The sequence below is a fragment of the Elephas maximus genome, chromosome 14 (assembly GCF_024166365.1).
Source record: "Elephas maximus indicus isolate mEleMax1 chromosome 14, mEleMax1 primary haplotype, whole genome shotgun sequence".
Taxonomy (NCBI): domain Eukaryota; kingdom Metazoa; phylum Chordata; class Mammalia; order Proboscidea; family Elephantidae; genus Elephas; species Elephas maximus.
In genome coordinates, this window is record NC_064832.1 from 65,411,595 (window position 1) to 65,423,673 (window position 12,079).

A 12,079-nucleotide genomic window follows, 5' to 3' on the forward strand; every position below is an offset into this window, starting at 1 on the left:
TGTGTGTTAATTGTTTAGTGAGAAACTAATTTACTCTGTAAACCTTCATCTAAAGTACAAAAAAAAAAGAACTATATGGATTAATTTGATAACAGCAACTCAAAAGATTAGATAGGAACCTGGAGGAGCAGTGACTTTATGTTAAAGGGGAAGAAACAACTCAGAAAAGACGGGTAAGGAATGGTGGCACAACTCGAATGTAATCAGTGTAACTGAATGGTAGATGTTGGAACTGTTGCATTGGCGTATGTTTCGCTATGTGTATTCTCAACAACAAGAACAAAATAAATAAAATTTAGAAAAAATAAGAACTGGGGCTTCCCTTTTTTTTTTTTTTAAAGAAGTAAAGCTTTCTTACCTGTTCAGCAAAACAATCCTCATTAATTTTACTGTTGCAAATTTTGTCTTAGTATTTAAGGAATTATGTTGTTACAATTCATTATTGCTTTTCTTTCAATTCTTGTTGTAATCCTAGCGGGGTAGATTCATTCCAGTGCCTTTAGAAGCATATTTAATGATTCTAATTAATTTATGTATGTTGAATAATCAAACCCCAGAGAGCATAAAATAGTCCCCAACTATTTATCCTATAAAATTACAGTTTCATAAGATAATTTCCCATCCTTTGGTATCAGAAAATAGGCGATATCAAAGGGAAATTGACAGTGCAGACTAAGAAATTGAGGCTTGAACTAAGAATTTGGAGACAAAAATTCTTTTCCCAAGTTGAGCACCGACCAATATCTCATCTATACACCTAACCAAATTATATACCCAGTGTTTTAGGTTGTGGTAAATTATAGAATAGGACTCCTACTTTTAAGAATAAATGTTTTGATTTTCCATTTCTCTGTTGTAGTATTTTGGCCATATATACTTGCTTTTTACCTTTTTCTATGTCCCACTTCATCTTTTTACATTTCAGAAGTAAGCATTCATCTTTAAAAGCCTAATTTTATACCCAAAATAGTCAGGAAACTAGTCTCAGGAAATTATCTAAATTACGTTGCCAAATGATTATTGTACACACACACGCACACACACACACACACATACACAGTCTTTTTACAAAATAGCGTTGGTTAAATTGGATGTAACAATAGCTGGTCTGATATCTTTATGGACTAAAAATTTATCTTTAATTCAAACCATCAGATTTATGTTTACTATTTTAATTTTGTTATTTACTGTTAATTAAATTGCACCAATATGATGACTTTTTTAAATTCGGGGTTTGTTTTTTGTTTTTGTTTTTTTTTACAGCAATTTAAATAAAGAAAAATCAGCTTTACTGCAGATGAAGAATCAAATGGCGTTAGATTTGGAACAGCTTCTAAATCATCGTGAGGTACTTTTCCCGTTTGCCATAATTTTCACCATTTTTAGGCTTTTTCAAAGTCCGTGTTTGGTAAAGACTATTGGATTCCAGTGTCCATGTTCGTTAATGACTTCTCACATTTGTGTATGACCTGTCCCTTTTTATGCAACTTATGTGATACTTTCATTTAATTCTTATTCCTGGAATGCCCCTTCTTGTGCCCCTGTACTGCCTTGTTCATATCTCTGTCATTGAATTTCCACATTATTTAATAATTATCTCTTTTATCTCTGTCTCCACTAGACAGTAAATTTCTTTAGCTTGCTTCTGTCTTATTCATCATTGTATGCCCAGTGCCTAGGATATGATATTTGTGCTGTACTTTAAAGTTCATAGAGTTATTTTATTTTTTCATTTGGTCCATACCAAAAATCTTTTGCGTTACGAAGAATGGAAATTCCAGAACGCTTAATTATGCTCAAGATAAACCTGTGCATTGACCAAGAGATACAGCGTGGCTTAAAATCAGGAAAGATGTGTGTCAGGGTTGTATCCTTTAACCATACTTAGTCTGTATGCTGAGCACATAATCCAAGAAGCTAGACTATATGAAGAAGAACATGGCATCAGGGCTGGAGGAAGACTCATTAGTGGCCTGCAATATGCAGATGACACAACTTTGCTTGCTAAAAGTGAAGAGGACTTGAAGCACTTACTGATAAATATCAAAGACTATAGCATTCGATATGGATTGCGCCTCAGCATAAAGGAAACAAAAATCCTCACCACTGGACCAATAAGCAACGTCACGATAAGCGGAGAAAAGATTGAAGTTGTCAAGGATTTCATTTTACTTGGATCCACAATCAATGCCCATGGAAACAGCAGTCAGGAAACCAAAAGATGTATTACACTGGGCAAATCTGTTGTGAAAGACCTCTTTAAAGTGTTGAAAAGCAGAGACGTACTTTGAGGACTAGGGTGTGCCTGACCCAAGCCATTGTATTTTCATTCGCCTCATATGCATGCGAAAGCTGGGCAGTAAATGAGGAAGACCAAAGAATTGATTCCTTTAAATTATGGCGTTCGTGAAGAATATTGAATATACCATGGACTGCTAGAAGAATGAACAAATCTGTCTTGGAAGAAGTACAACCAGGATCCTCCTTAGAAACGAGGATGGCAAGGCTTCGTCTCAAACACTTTGGGCGTTAACAGAAGTGACCAGTCCCTGGAGAAAGACATCATGCTTAGTGAAGTAGAGGATCAGGAAAAAGGATGAAGACCCTCAATGAGATGGATAGACACTGTATCTGCAACAATGAACTCAAACACAACAGTGATTGTCAGGATGGCATGGGCCTGGGCGTTGTTTCGTTCTTTTGTACATAAGGGGTGGCTGTGAATTGGAACTGACTCGACAGCACCTAACAACAATGACAACAGTTTCTATTTTATAGAAGGGGAAATGAGTCTTAAGTGGCTTGTCCAAGGCCAGTTAGTAACTAAGGCATAAGCCCAGATTTTTCGTTTTTTGTTTTTAAGTCAGGTTTATTGAGGCATAAAGTACATGCAGTAAAATTTAGTGTATCATTTTTTTACTAACACACACAGTTGTGTAACCACCACCACAATGTAGGGAATAATTTCATCAACCCAAAAAATTCCTGCCTGCCCCCTTTGTAGTCAGCACTTTTCCTGAACCCTCTGCTCTAGTAACCACTAATCTGTTAACAGTTTTGCCTTTTCCAGAATATCATATAAATGAATTTATCATTTTGTAGCCTTTTGAGTCTGGCTTTTTTCATTCAGCATAATGCATTTGAGATTCCATCCAAGTTGTTGCAAATGTTAGTCATTTGTTCTTATCACTGAGCAGTATTCCATTGTATGGATGTATCGTAGTTTGCTCATCCATTCACCAGTTGATGGACATTTATTTCCAATTTTGGGCATCTGTGAATAACCTTACTATAAGCCATCATGTGCAGGTTTTTGTGTGTCCATAAGTTTGTTTCTCTTGGATAAATATCCAGAAGCAGAATTGCTGGATTGTATGGTAAACGCTTTCTTCATAAGGAACTGTCAGCCGTTTTCCAAAGTGACTGTACTTTTTGCGTTCCTACCAGCAGTGAATGAAAGTTCCAGTTGCTGCATATCCTTGACAGAAGCTGGTATTGTCAAGCCTAGTGTTTTAATCCAAAGCCTTTTTTCCACTGAATTAACACTGCCTCATCTTTACCGTGTTTTTACCATTTTGTCATCCCAAAAGAGAAAAAAATGCTTAAAAAAGACCATGGTTGATGAATATCCTAAAGACATTGTTTCCTAGTCTAGAAGAAGTATACCAAATATTTGGGAAAATATTTTTGAAAGGGTATTATTGAGAAAGCTGAACTGGAAAATATTACTAGAAACATTTCAAAGGTGCATATAATAGAAATGGTGTCAGAGGAATTGGGAGATTGTCTGTATCTTAGAAATGACGTATAGTGTGAGTTTTCTTAAATGTGTCCATTATATGATGGGAAAAGCGATAAGGGACTAGGTTTTAGAGATGACTTCAGGTGGATAAATAAATCTAACAATAGGTTAATTAACAGAGCTGAGGAAAGCTTCTCAGAAGCTTCTGACTACTGACATTCCCGGCCTCATTCGTCACTACCGCTATCACTATGTCCTAGGATTCTGCCTTCACAAAATTGTTTCTCTTCACTGTGGAAGCTAACTTACTCCATATTGACTTTTCACAAATGTTTTTAAGTAGAATGTTTAAGAGCTACTAACAACAGATGATTATTTGGTTATAGCCATTACTTCGTTCATAAAAACACATACCAAGTTTTTTGTTTTTTCAGAATGGCAGTTTTCATTTAATTTTAAAGGGTTATGATTGACTCTCAAAAAATATGTGAGCAATTCTAATTTATAGCTCTTATACATCATACCTGGAATGACATTATTCATGAACCTAAATAAAAACTAAAATTTTACTTACTATGTTGAAAACTGAGTAGATTTAGAAGAAAATATGTTTAAATACTAACAAAATTAAACTACTTACATAAACTATCTACTGCTGTGTGGCATCAGTGAAATATTTATAGATGCATATCTAATGAAGTAAGTTGTCAGTTTTCATGCATTTGACGATATCTGTTCATTTCAGTAGTTACGTTTTAGCTATGCAATATTGTGGCTTTCCTTAATGCTGAGCATTTAAGGAAAAGTAACTTTTTTTCTTTCTAAAACAAAGGAAGACTTAAAGTTTTACAAAGCAAATCTGATACAAATTGTTATTTTTTTTCCTAAGAAATAGTTTAATACCAACTTGTATGGTGTATGTGGTGCAGAAGCTTGTGTAAACTGCTTCTATGAAAGTAGAGCACCTGGTGACCCATGGAAATGCTTGGCCATCCCCTTAAATGTTTACCTGATGAAACCAAGGGACTGCGGGATTGATTTATTCACTTTTTGTCTCTGAGGGTCATGTTGTGCTCGGAATAGCCAGTGAATCACAGTTGTATAAGAATAACTGATCCATGTTATTTCTTGAAAGTAAAAATTGGATCTGAAACTACTAAGCAAGGCACGTAGGGTACAAAATTTAAGAAGGCACTTATTCTCAGAGTCGTGCAAGTGCAGAGTTGGCACCTGAAAACCAGTACCTACTTAAAGTTTGCACCGCAGCCTTTCTCTTGCCTCATCCTAGTCTAAAAAAAACCCTGGAAAAATTCTCTAATACAAGTTAACGTTTTAATTGCTAAATTTTGACAATTCCTATTAAAGATGCATAGAAATACCAAATGAACACTCAAAAGGTGTTCATTTTCTTTTTTTGCATTGGGCAACATTTTAAGCAGTGTCAGTTCTGATAAACTGTATATATGGCCATGTAATATGACATGAGATCACCAACTCATTTTGAGGGTTCAGTATGTATTAAATGAAAAAGAAAACAGGACAATTCTAGGTTGACAATTCTAGGCATAGTCACAGAAGATTTTTATTCTCTATATTGTTGTTGTTTGTTGCCATCAAGTCAGTTCTGACTCATGGCAACCTTACATATAACAGAGCCATTGTCCAGTCCTGTGCCATCTCCATGATGTTTGATATGTTCGGAACCTATTGTTGAGACTATCGTGTCAATCTGTCTCATTGAGGATTTCCGTTGTTTTCACTGACCCCTCTACTTTATCAAACATGATGTCCTTTTTTAGCTTTTCCTGATGATAGGTCCAAAGTAAGTAAGAAGTCTCACCATCTTCACTTCCAAGAAGCATTCTGGTTTTACTGATTCTTCTGGCAGCGCAGGGTATATTCAGTATTCGTTGCCAACACCCAATTCAAGTATATCAGTTCTTCTGTCTTCTTTTTTCATTGTCCAGCTGTTACATGCACATGAAGTGATTGAAAAGACCTGTCTTGGGTCAGGTGCACCTTAGTTATCAAAATGACATCTTTGTTTTTTAGAACTTTAAAGAGGTCTTTTGCAGCAGATTTTCCCAATGCAGTATCTCATTTGATTTCTTGACTGCTGCTGCTTCCATGGATATTGATTGTTGATACTTTCTATATTAGTGTGAGCTTAAAGAAATATAGCTTAAAAGTAACTCTTCTCATGTTACAGATTTGATTGTGGTTTAAAAAATTCAAAGTCTTAAATTTTAAGAAACGATAAAATTAATATTGGCCTCATAACACATGGGGCCGTTATGAGTCAGAATCAACTCAACAGCATCTGGTTTGGTTTTGGTTTTATGATATAAATTATTAGAATTTATTCATTTTTTAAAAAGTTATGTTTACTTGTATATACTTAGAAAGGAAAATGGTAGTTATCTCTGGAATTATAAGTGAAGTATTACCGTATTTTTATGCAGATAACACATGCCTTCTACGTTTGTTTGCAACCCACACCCTCCTCTCCCCTCCCCCATGTATTTTCATAAGCCCACAATGCCAGTGTTTTTTTTTGTTTTGTTTTCACAGCAACGTATAAAAAAAAATTGACATAGTAGCACTTACAAAAATACCTTCGGGGGCGGGGGAGCAGTTGGCAAACAAAGGTAGAAGTCACACATTATTTGCATAAAAATACGGTAAGTGATTTTCATTCACAGTTTTTCTTCAGAAAAAATAGTCTAATAGTAAGAAAAAAGATATAAAGATGTGAAGAATGGGTGAATGTGGAAAAAATAGCATATTTGAGGGGTTTTTTAGACTACGACTCTCTCGACTACAATAGGCAAATACATTAGGTTAAAGGATCTGCGTAACAAATACTGGCCAAAAGATCTGATCATAAATTGAATTGAGACCTTAAACCAAAACAAAACAAAAAAAAAACCTGTTGCCACGGACTCATAGCAACCCTGTAGAACAGGGTAGAACTGCCCTACAGGGTTCTAAGACTGTAATCTTTATGGATGCAGACTGCCATTCTCCCGCCAGCAGCTGGTGGGGAATTGCTGACCTTTGGATTAGCAGCCAAGCACTTACTCACCGTGCCTTCAGGGCCCCTGGGCGCGGGGAGTGAGGTCGGGCTGTATTCTGCACCTTTACCTTCCACCCACCGCCAACAGGCAGGGAAGAGAGACTGGCGGCCCGTGGTGAGAGCGATCTGGTTCACCGTGAACATCCGTCCCTCGTCTCGCAGAGTTTAGGCCTCCTTGGGAAAGCAGAACGACACCGACAGGGTAAAGGAGACCTGGTAAAGGCATCTATGCAAATTTTTTCGTTCTGATTTCTCCAAGTTCTGCCCCAGTGTTCAGTGAAATCTTTATAAAGCGGAGTTGGGGTTGGAGGGGGGGATAAAATATCTCTCCTCACAAAGTTCTTCCCATTAAGATATGATTTAATGTTCATGCCCTCTACCTTTATAGGTCAGAATAAAATCTGATGTGATCTCTCTTTGTTTTGTAAAACCGTTGAAGGCACTTTACTAAGTACTTCCATGAGTATTACACAAGTTAATCTTTACAACAGTCCATTAGGATAAATATCATTGTCCCTATTATTTACAGATGAAACTGATGCTGATAGAAGTTAAGTAACTTGACCATAACAACATACTTACTTTGAAACTAAAAATAAATCAATTTTTCTCTCTAAAAACAGCTTATGGTCTTTTTCCTTAGCTCCATTTAGACTGAAATGTAATGAATTATTACTTGCATTAGTTCCGGGAAAATTTTTGCTTCTGTAGATCAAATTATATTCTTCTTCTTTTTTTCTTTTCTTGGTCAGAAAGTAAAAACTATGTAATTTAATATGTTTCCTTTTTGTGTTAGGTTCTAGAAAACTCAGAGTAGAATGTCTTATCCAAGTGTGCCATAATCTTTTTTTTTTTTTTTAATTTTGATACCTCAGAATAACTTTTTTTTCTGCTTCCTTCAAGTGGGCTGTAATCTGTTGTACCCTTAATGTCTTCACTATGCTATGATTAAGACCTCTTAGGTGTAAATAAAATATAAACCTGAGATAATTTGGTGAAAAAAATCAACTGATATGATCATCTCACTGTTAGATAACAATAAAAATGCTTTAGATAAAACCTTCAGCTTGAGAGGCTTTTGAGTATAGGCAATATGATTCCTTAGAGTGGTTTCTTTCTTATTGAGCTTACCTTACCTCCCAGTGGTTTATTTATTGCTTTCATTTTTCATTCATTTTTATTCATTCATGTTTGCCTTAGTGAAAAGTCTTTGGAAAGTCTAATTCTGCTTTTCTTTTTATGTATTTGGTCATGTGTCCTTAGTAATACAGGGTTGGGGGATGAGCAAAAGTGTCTTCTGTCCTCAGCCCAATGTCTAATAGAATACTGAGCTCAATTTTAGGAAACCAATGTAAAACTACTTTTCTGTTACCTTTTAGGGCTGTATTAAGGGTAGAGTCTACATAGTGAAATGGTTCAGGACGATACATGACAGAGCCGTCTTTGTATGATGATAAATACATATGCTTCCATTGATTAATGTCCTCAGACAGTTTTTCTGTTCAGCAGCATTTTGCCTGACTCTCTTACCTGTCACTATGATAAAATAACAGTGTAGAACATGATACACTCCTTCTCCTAAAGTGTTTGTCTTGAGTTCATAGACTGGAAGGCTGATAGAGTGGAAAGGGAATCAACTTTGAAATTTGACAGTTTGAAATCCAGAGTCCAGCATTTCTAGTTATATTACCTTGGGCAACTTAATATCTATGAATCCCAGGTCACTGACATTTAAAATGAAGAAGCCAATCTGAATTGTTTTGCACAGCATTTTCCATATCATTTGATACTTAATAAATATTGATTTCTTCCTCTCTTCCTCAGCTGTAATCTAGAAGTGGTTTAGACTATGTTTACAAGGCAGTGTTCTTGAGACCTCTGCTCTGTATAATATTACTAAATAATTCAGCAAATATTTGCAGACCACCTACCGTGTTCCAATATAAAGAAGTAGTATTCTGTAGTAGTAAAGAACATAGACTCTGGAACCCTTTGCCTGGATTTGAATCATCGTTCTAACATTAATTAGCTGTGTGTATTGGAGCAAGTTATTTACTAACTTCTCTGTGCCTCACTTTCCTCGAGTGAGAATTATAGGTCCTACCTCATAAGGTGATTATGAGCACTAAATAAGTTAATAATAAAGGGACTTAGAACAGTCCCTGGCACACAGTAAGCACAATATGAATGTGAGTCATTATTGTTATGGTAGTGGTGGTGATTTTTGTTTTTGTTGTTATTCTAGACATTGTGCTAGGAAATTATGTAGACTGTGCCCACCTAGTTGTACTCTGAAGCTTTATGAATTGCCTGAATAAGCAACCTTTATATAAATTAATATTTAACATTGTCTTTCTTAATATTTTTGTATCTTATATAATCTCGCTGTTATTCTGATAAAATTAACTGATACTCATTAAGTGTATCATTAATGTTCCTGAGATAGCAAGTTTGAAAGCTTCCAGTTTTAAGAAGGTAGTTTCGCAAATAATTTTTCGTCATTACGAAAATGTGTTTTTCTGTATTTTCCAACAAACATTAAATGAAATTTAGATATAATTTCTCATTTTAAAGGAATATAAATGTATATAGCAATAAAATCTCATTTTTACGTTTTGTTTTTGCAATCTACAAAGTAATTATGCATTCATCTACTTTACTACATAAACCAAACCCATTCCCTTCGAGTCAGTTCCGATACACAGCAACCCTGTAGGACAGAGTAGAACTGCCCTATAGACTATCCAAGGAGCACCTGGTAGATTTGAACTGTCAACCTTTTGGTTAGCAGCCGAAGCACTTAACCACTACGCCACCAGGGTTTCCTTACCGCATAGATGTAAGCTATTGATTCCAGTTGAATTTTTTCAACTTACTTATTTTTATAGCCTTTCTATCATTTTCACTGCCACTCTTTCTTCTCCTCTCCTCTATAAATTAAGGAATTATATTGAGTAAAATCATTATTTTTAACATAACAATCAGTTTTTTTAAATAAAGCGAGGGGTATATGGCTATTGCTAATTGGTATGTTTCATTGAAATTTCAGTATCGTTTTCATTTCAGACGTGACCTTCTCATTAACCAAGAATTAATTTTTTTTTAGTAGCTAATTGTTTGGTCTAATTTCTGGATTATGCATATCCCCGGGGGAGAGGTTAAAGGGGGGACAGCTCTATGAATAAGCCTAGAACTCTTAACTTGTAATTTTGTACCATCTGTGATTTAACCTCAACATACCAGTCCAGTCTTACCTCTTACTACAGTCTCTCTCACACATATATATCTGTTGTCTTCTACAACAGATCGCTTGCCTTTATTCATTTGATTTCCTCTAACTGTAATTTCTTCTCCCCCTTGTTGCCTATGGGAATCCTACCCATTTTCCAGAATACACTTTAAATGTTTCCTCTCCTAAAAAAGCTCTTGTTTCTTACCTACAATTTATCTTACCATCTTTGTTGTTATATATTCCACTGATATAGAAAATCATATTAATTTATTCAATGGTTAGTTATTTTGTACCTCTTCTGTAATAGATATCTTTGCAAGCCCTCGACATAGTGATTAAGAGAGACACAATTCCTGCATTCATGGAGTTTACAGCCTAGTGCGTATAACAACAGTAAATCAGCAATTATAATATAGCGTAAGTAATATAATATTGAGAAGAATGGGAATTCCTAAACGCTTCATTGTGCTCATTCAGAACCTGTACGTAGACCAAGAGACAGTTGTCCAAACAGAACAAGGGGATACTGCATGGTTTAAAATCGGGAAAGGTGTGTTTCAGAGCTGTATCCTTTCACCATATTTATGCTGAGCAAATAATCCAAGAAACTGGACTATAGGAAGAAGAATGGGCATCAGGATTGGAGGAGGACTCATTAACAACCTGCAATATGCAGATGACACAACCTTGCCTGCGGAAAGCAAAAAGAACTTGAAGCACTTGCTGATAAAGATCAAGACCACAGCCTTTAGTATGGATTATACCTCAATGTAAAGAAAACAAAAATCCTTACAGCTAGACCAAAAAGCAACATCATGATAAACAGAGAAAAGACTGAAGTTGTCAAGGATTCCATTTTGCTTGGATCCACAGTCAACACCCATGGAAGCAGTAGTCAAGAAATGAAAAGACATATGACATTGGGCAAATCTGCTGCAAAAGACCTCTTTGAAGTGTTAAAAAGCAAAGATGTCTCCTTGAGGATAAAAAAAGGTAAAAGCCATCATATTTTCAGTCACCTCATATGCATCCGAAAGCTGGACAGTAAATAAGGAAGACTGAAGAATAATTGATGCATTTGAACTATGGTGCTGGTGAAGAATACTGAATATACTATGGACTACCAGAAAAATAACAATCTGTCTTGGAGGAACTATAGCCAGAATGCTCCTTTGAAGCAAGGATGATGAAACTTTGGCTCACACACTTTGGACGTGTCATCAGGAGGGACCAGTACCTGGAGGAGGACATCATCCTTGGCAAAGTGAGGGTCATTGAAAAAGAGGAAGACCCTCAACAAGATGCATTGACACAGTGGCTGCAACAATGGGCCCAAATATAGGAACGATTGTGAGGAAGGCATGAGGTGGTGCAGTGTTTCATTCTGTTATACATTGGGTTGCTATGAGTTGGAACCATCTTGACAGCACTTAACAACAAAAATGTAATAAAAGTTTCTATAGTATTTGCATCTTACTCACATTTGCATTCAGGGAAGGCTTCTTAGAGAAAGCAACAACTAAAATCAGTCCTAAAGGAAGAGTAGGAATTTGCCAGATAAAGATGGAGGGAGAAGAGATACCAAGAGAGTGGGGTGCTGTGCATAAAATGTGGAAACTGTTTTGAAACTGTGCATAGAGGCTGGAAGAGTTTTAGAGTGCCTAATAGTAAAAGCATAAAAGCATAGATTGCTTTGAAGAAACTCTTGGTGGAATTATGTACATCAAAGCCAATTCTGGTGAGGACTCAGAAGGAAATACGGAGAGCTGTTACACTGGAGATGGCACAGACAGCAAGAGGCAGCAGCAGAACTAGGAGACCAGCGCAAGACAGCGCAGGAGGCAACCCACAGACCAAGAGAGCTAAGTGCCTTCATGCAGGAGGCCTCTTGGCAGAGTAGGGTGTCTCCGAACACTTATCACTGGAGCTAGGCTTGCCGACCCATGCAGCAAGAGAATTGTGCCTTCCGGGCTGAAGTTTACTGGCAGAGTGGGGTGCACTTATCGATGAAGTTAAAGAGCTTTGGAAC

General features: G+C 36.3%; 1 protein-coding gene across 2 annotated transcripts in view; it reads left to right on the forward strand.

Annotated features, from left to right (window-relative positions):
- The window catches only part of PIBF1 (progesterone immunomodulatory binding factor 1), a 237,629-nt gene that overhangs the window by 183,423 nt on the left and 42,127 nt on the right, over positions 1 to 12,079 (forward strand). For both annotated transcript variants that reach the window (XM_049853427.1, XM_049853428.1), the window contains exon 16: positions 1,264 to 1,348. In XM_049853427.1, the coding sequence (XP_049709384.1) occupies positions 1,264 to 1,348 (85 nt within the window). The remainder of the gene's footprint in view (positions 1 to 1,263; positions 1,349 to 12,079) is intronic.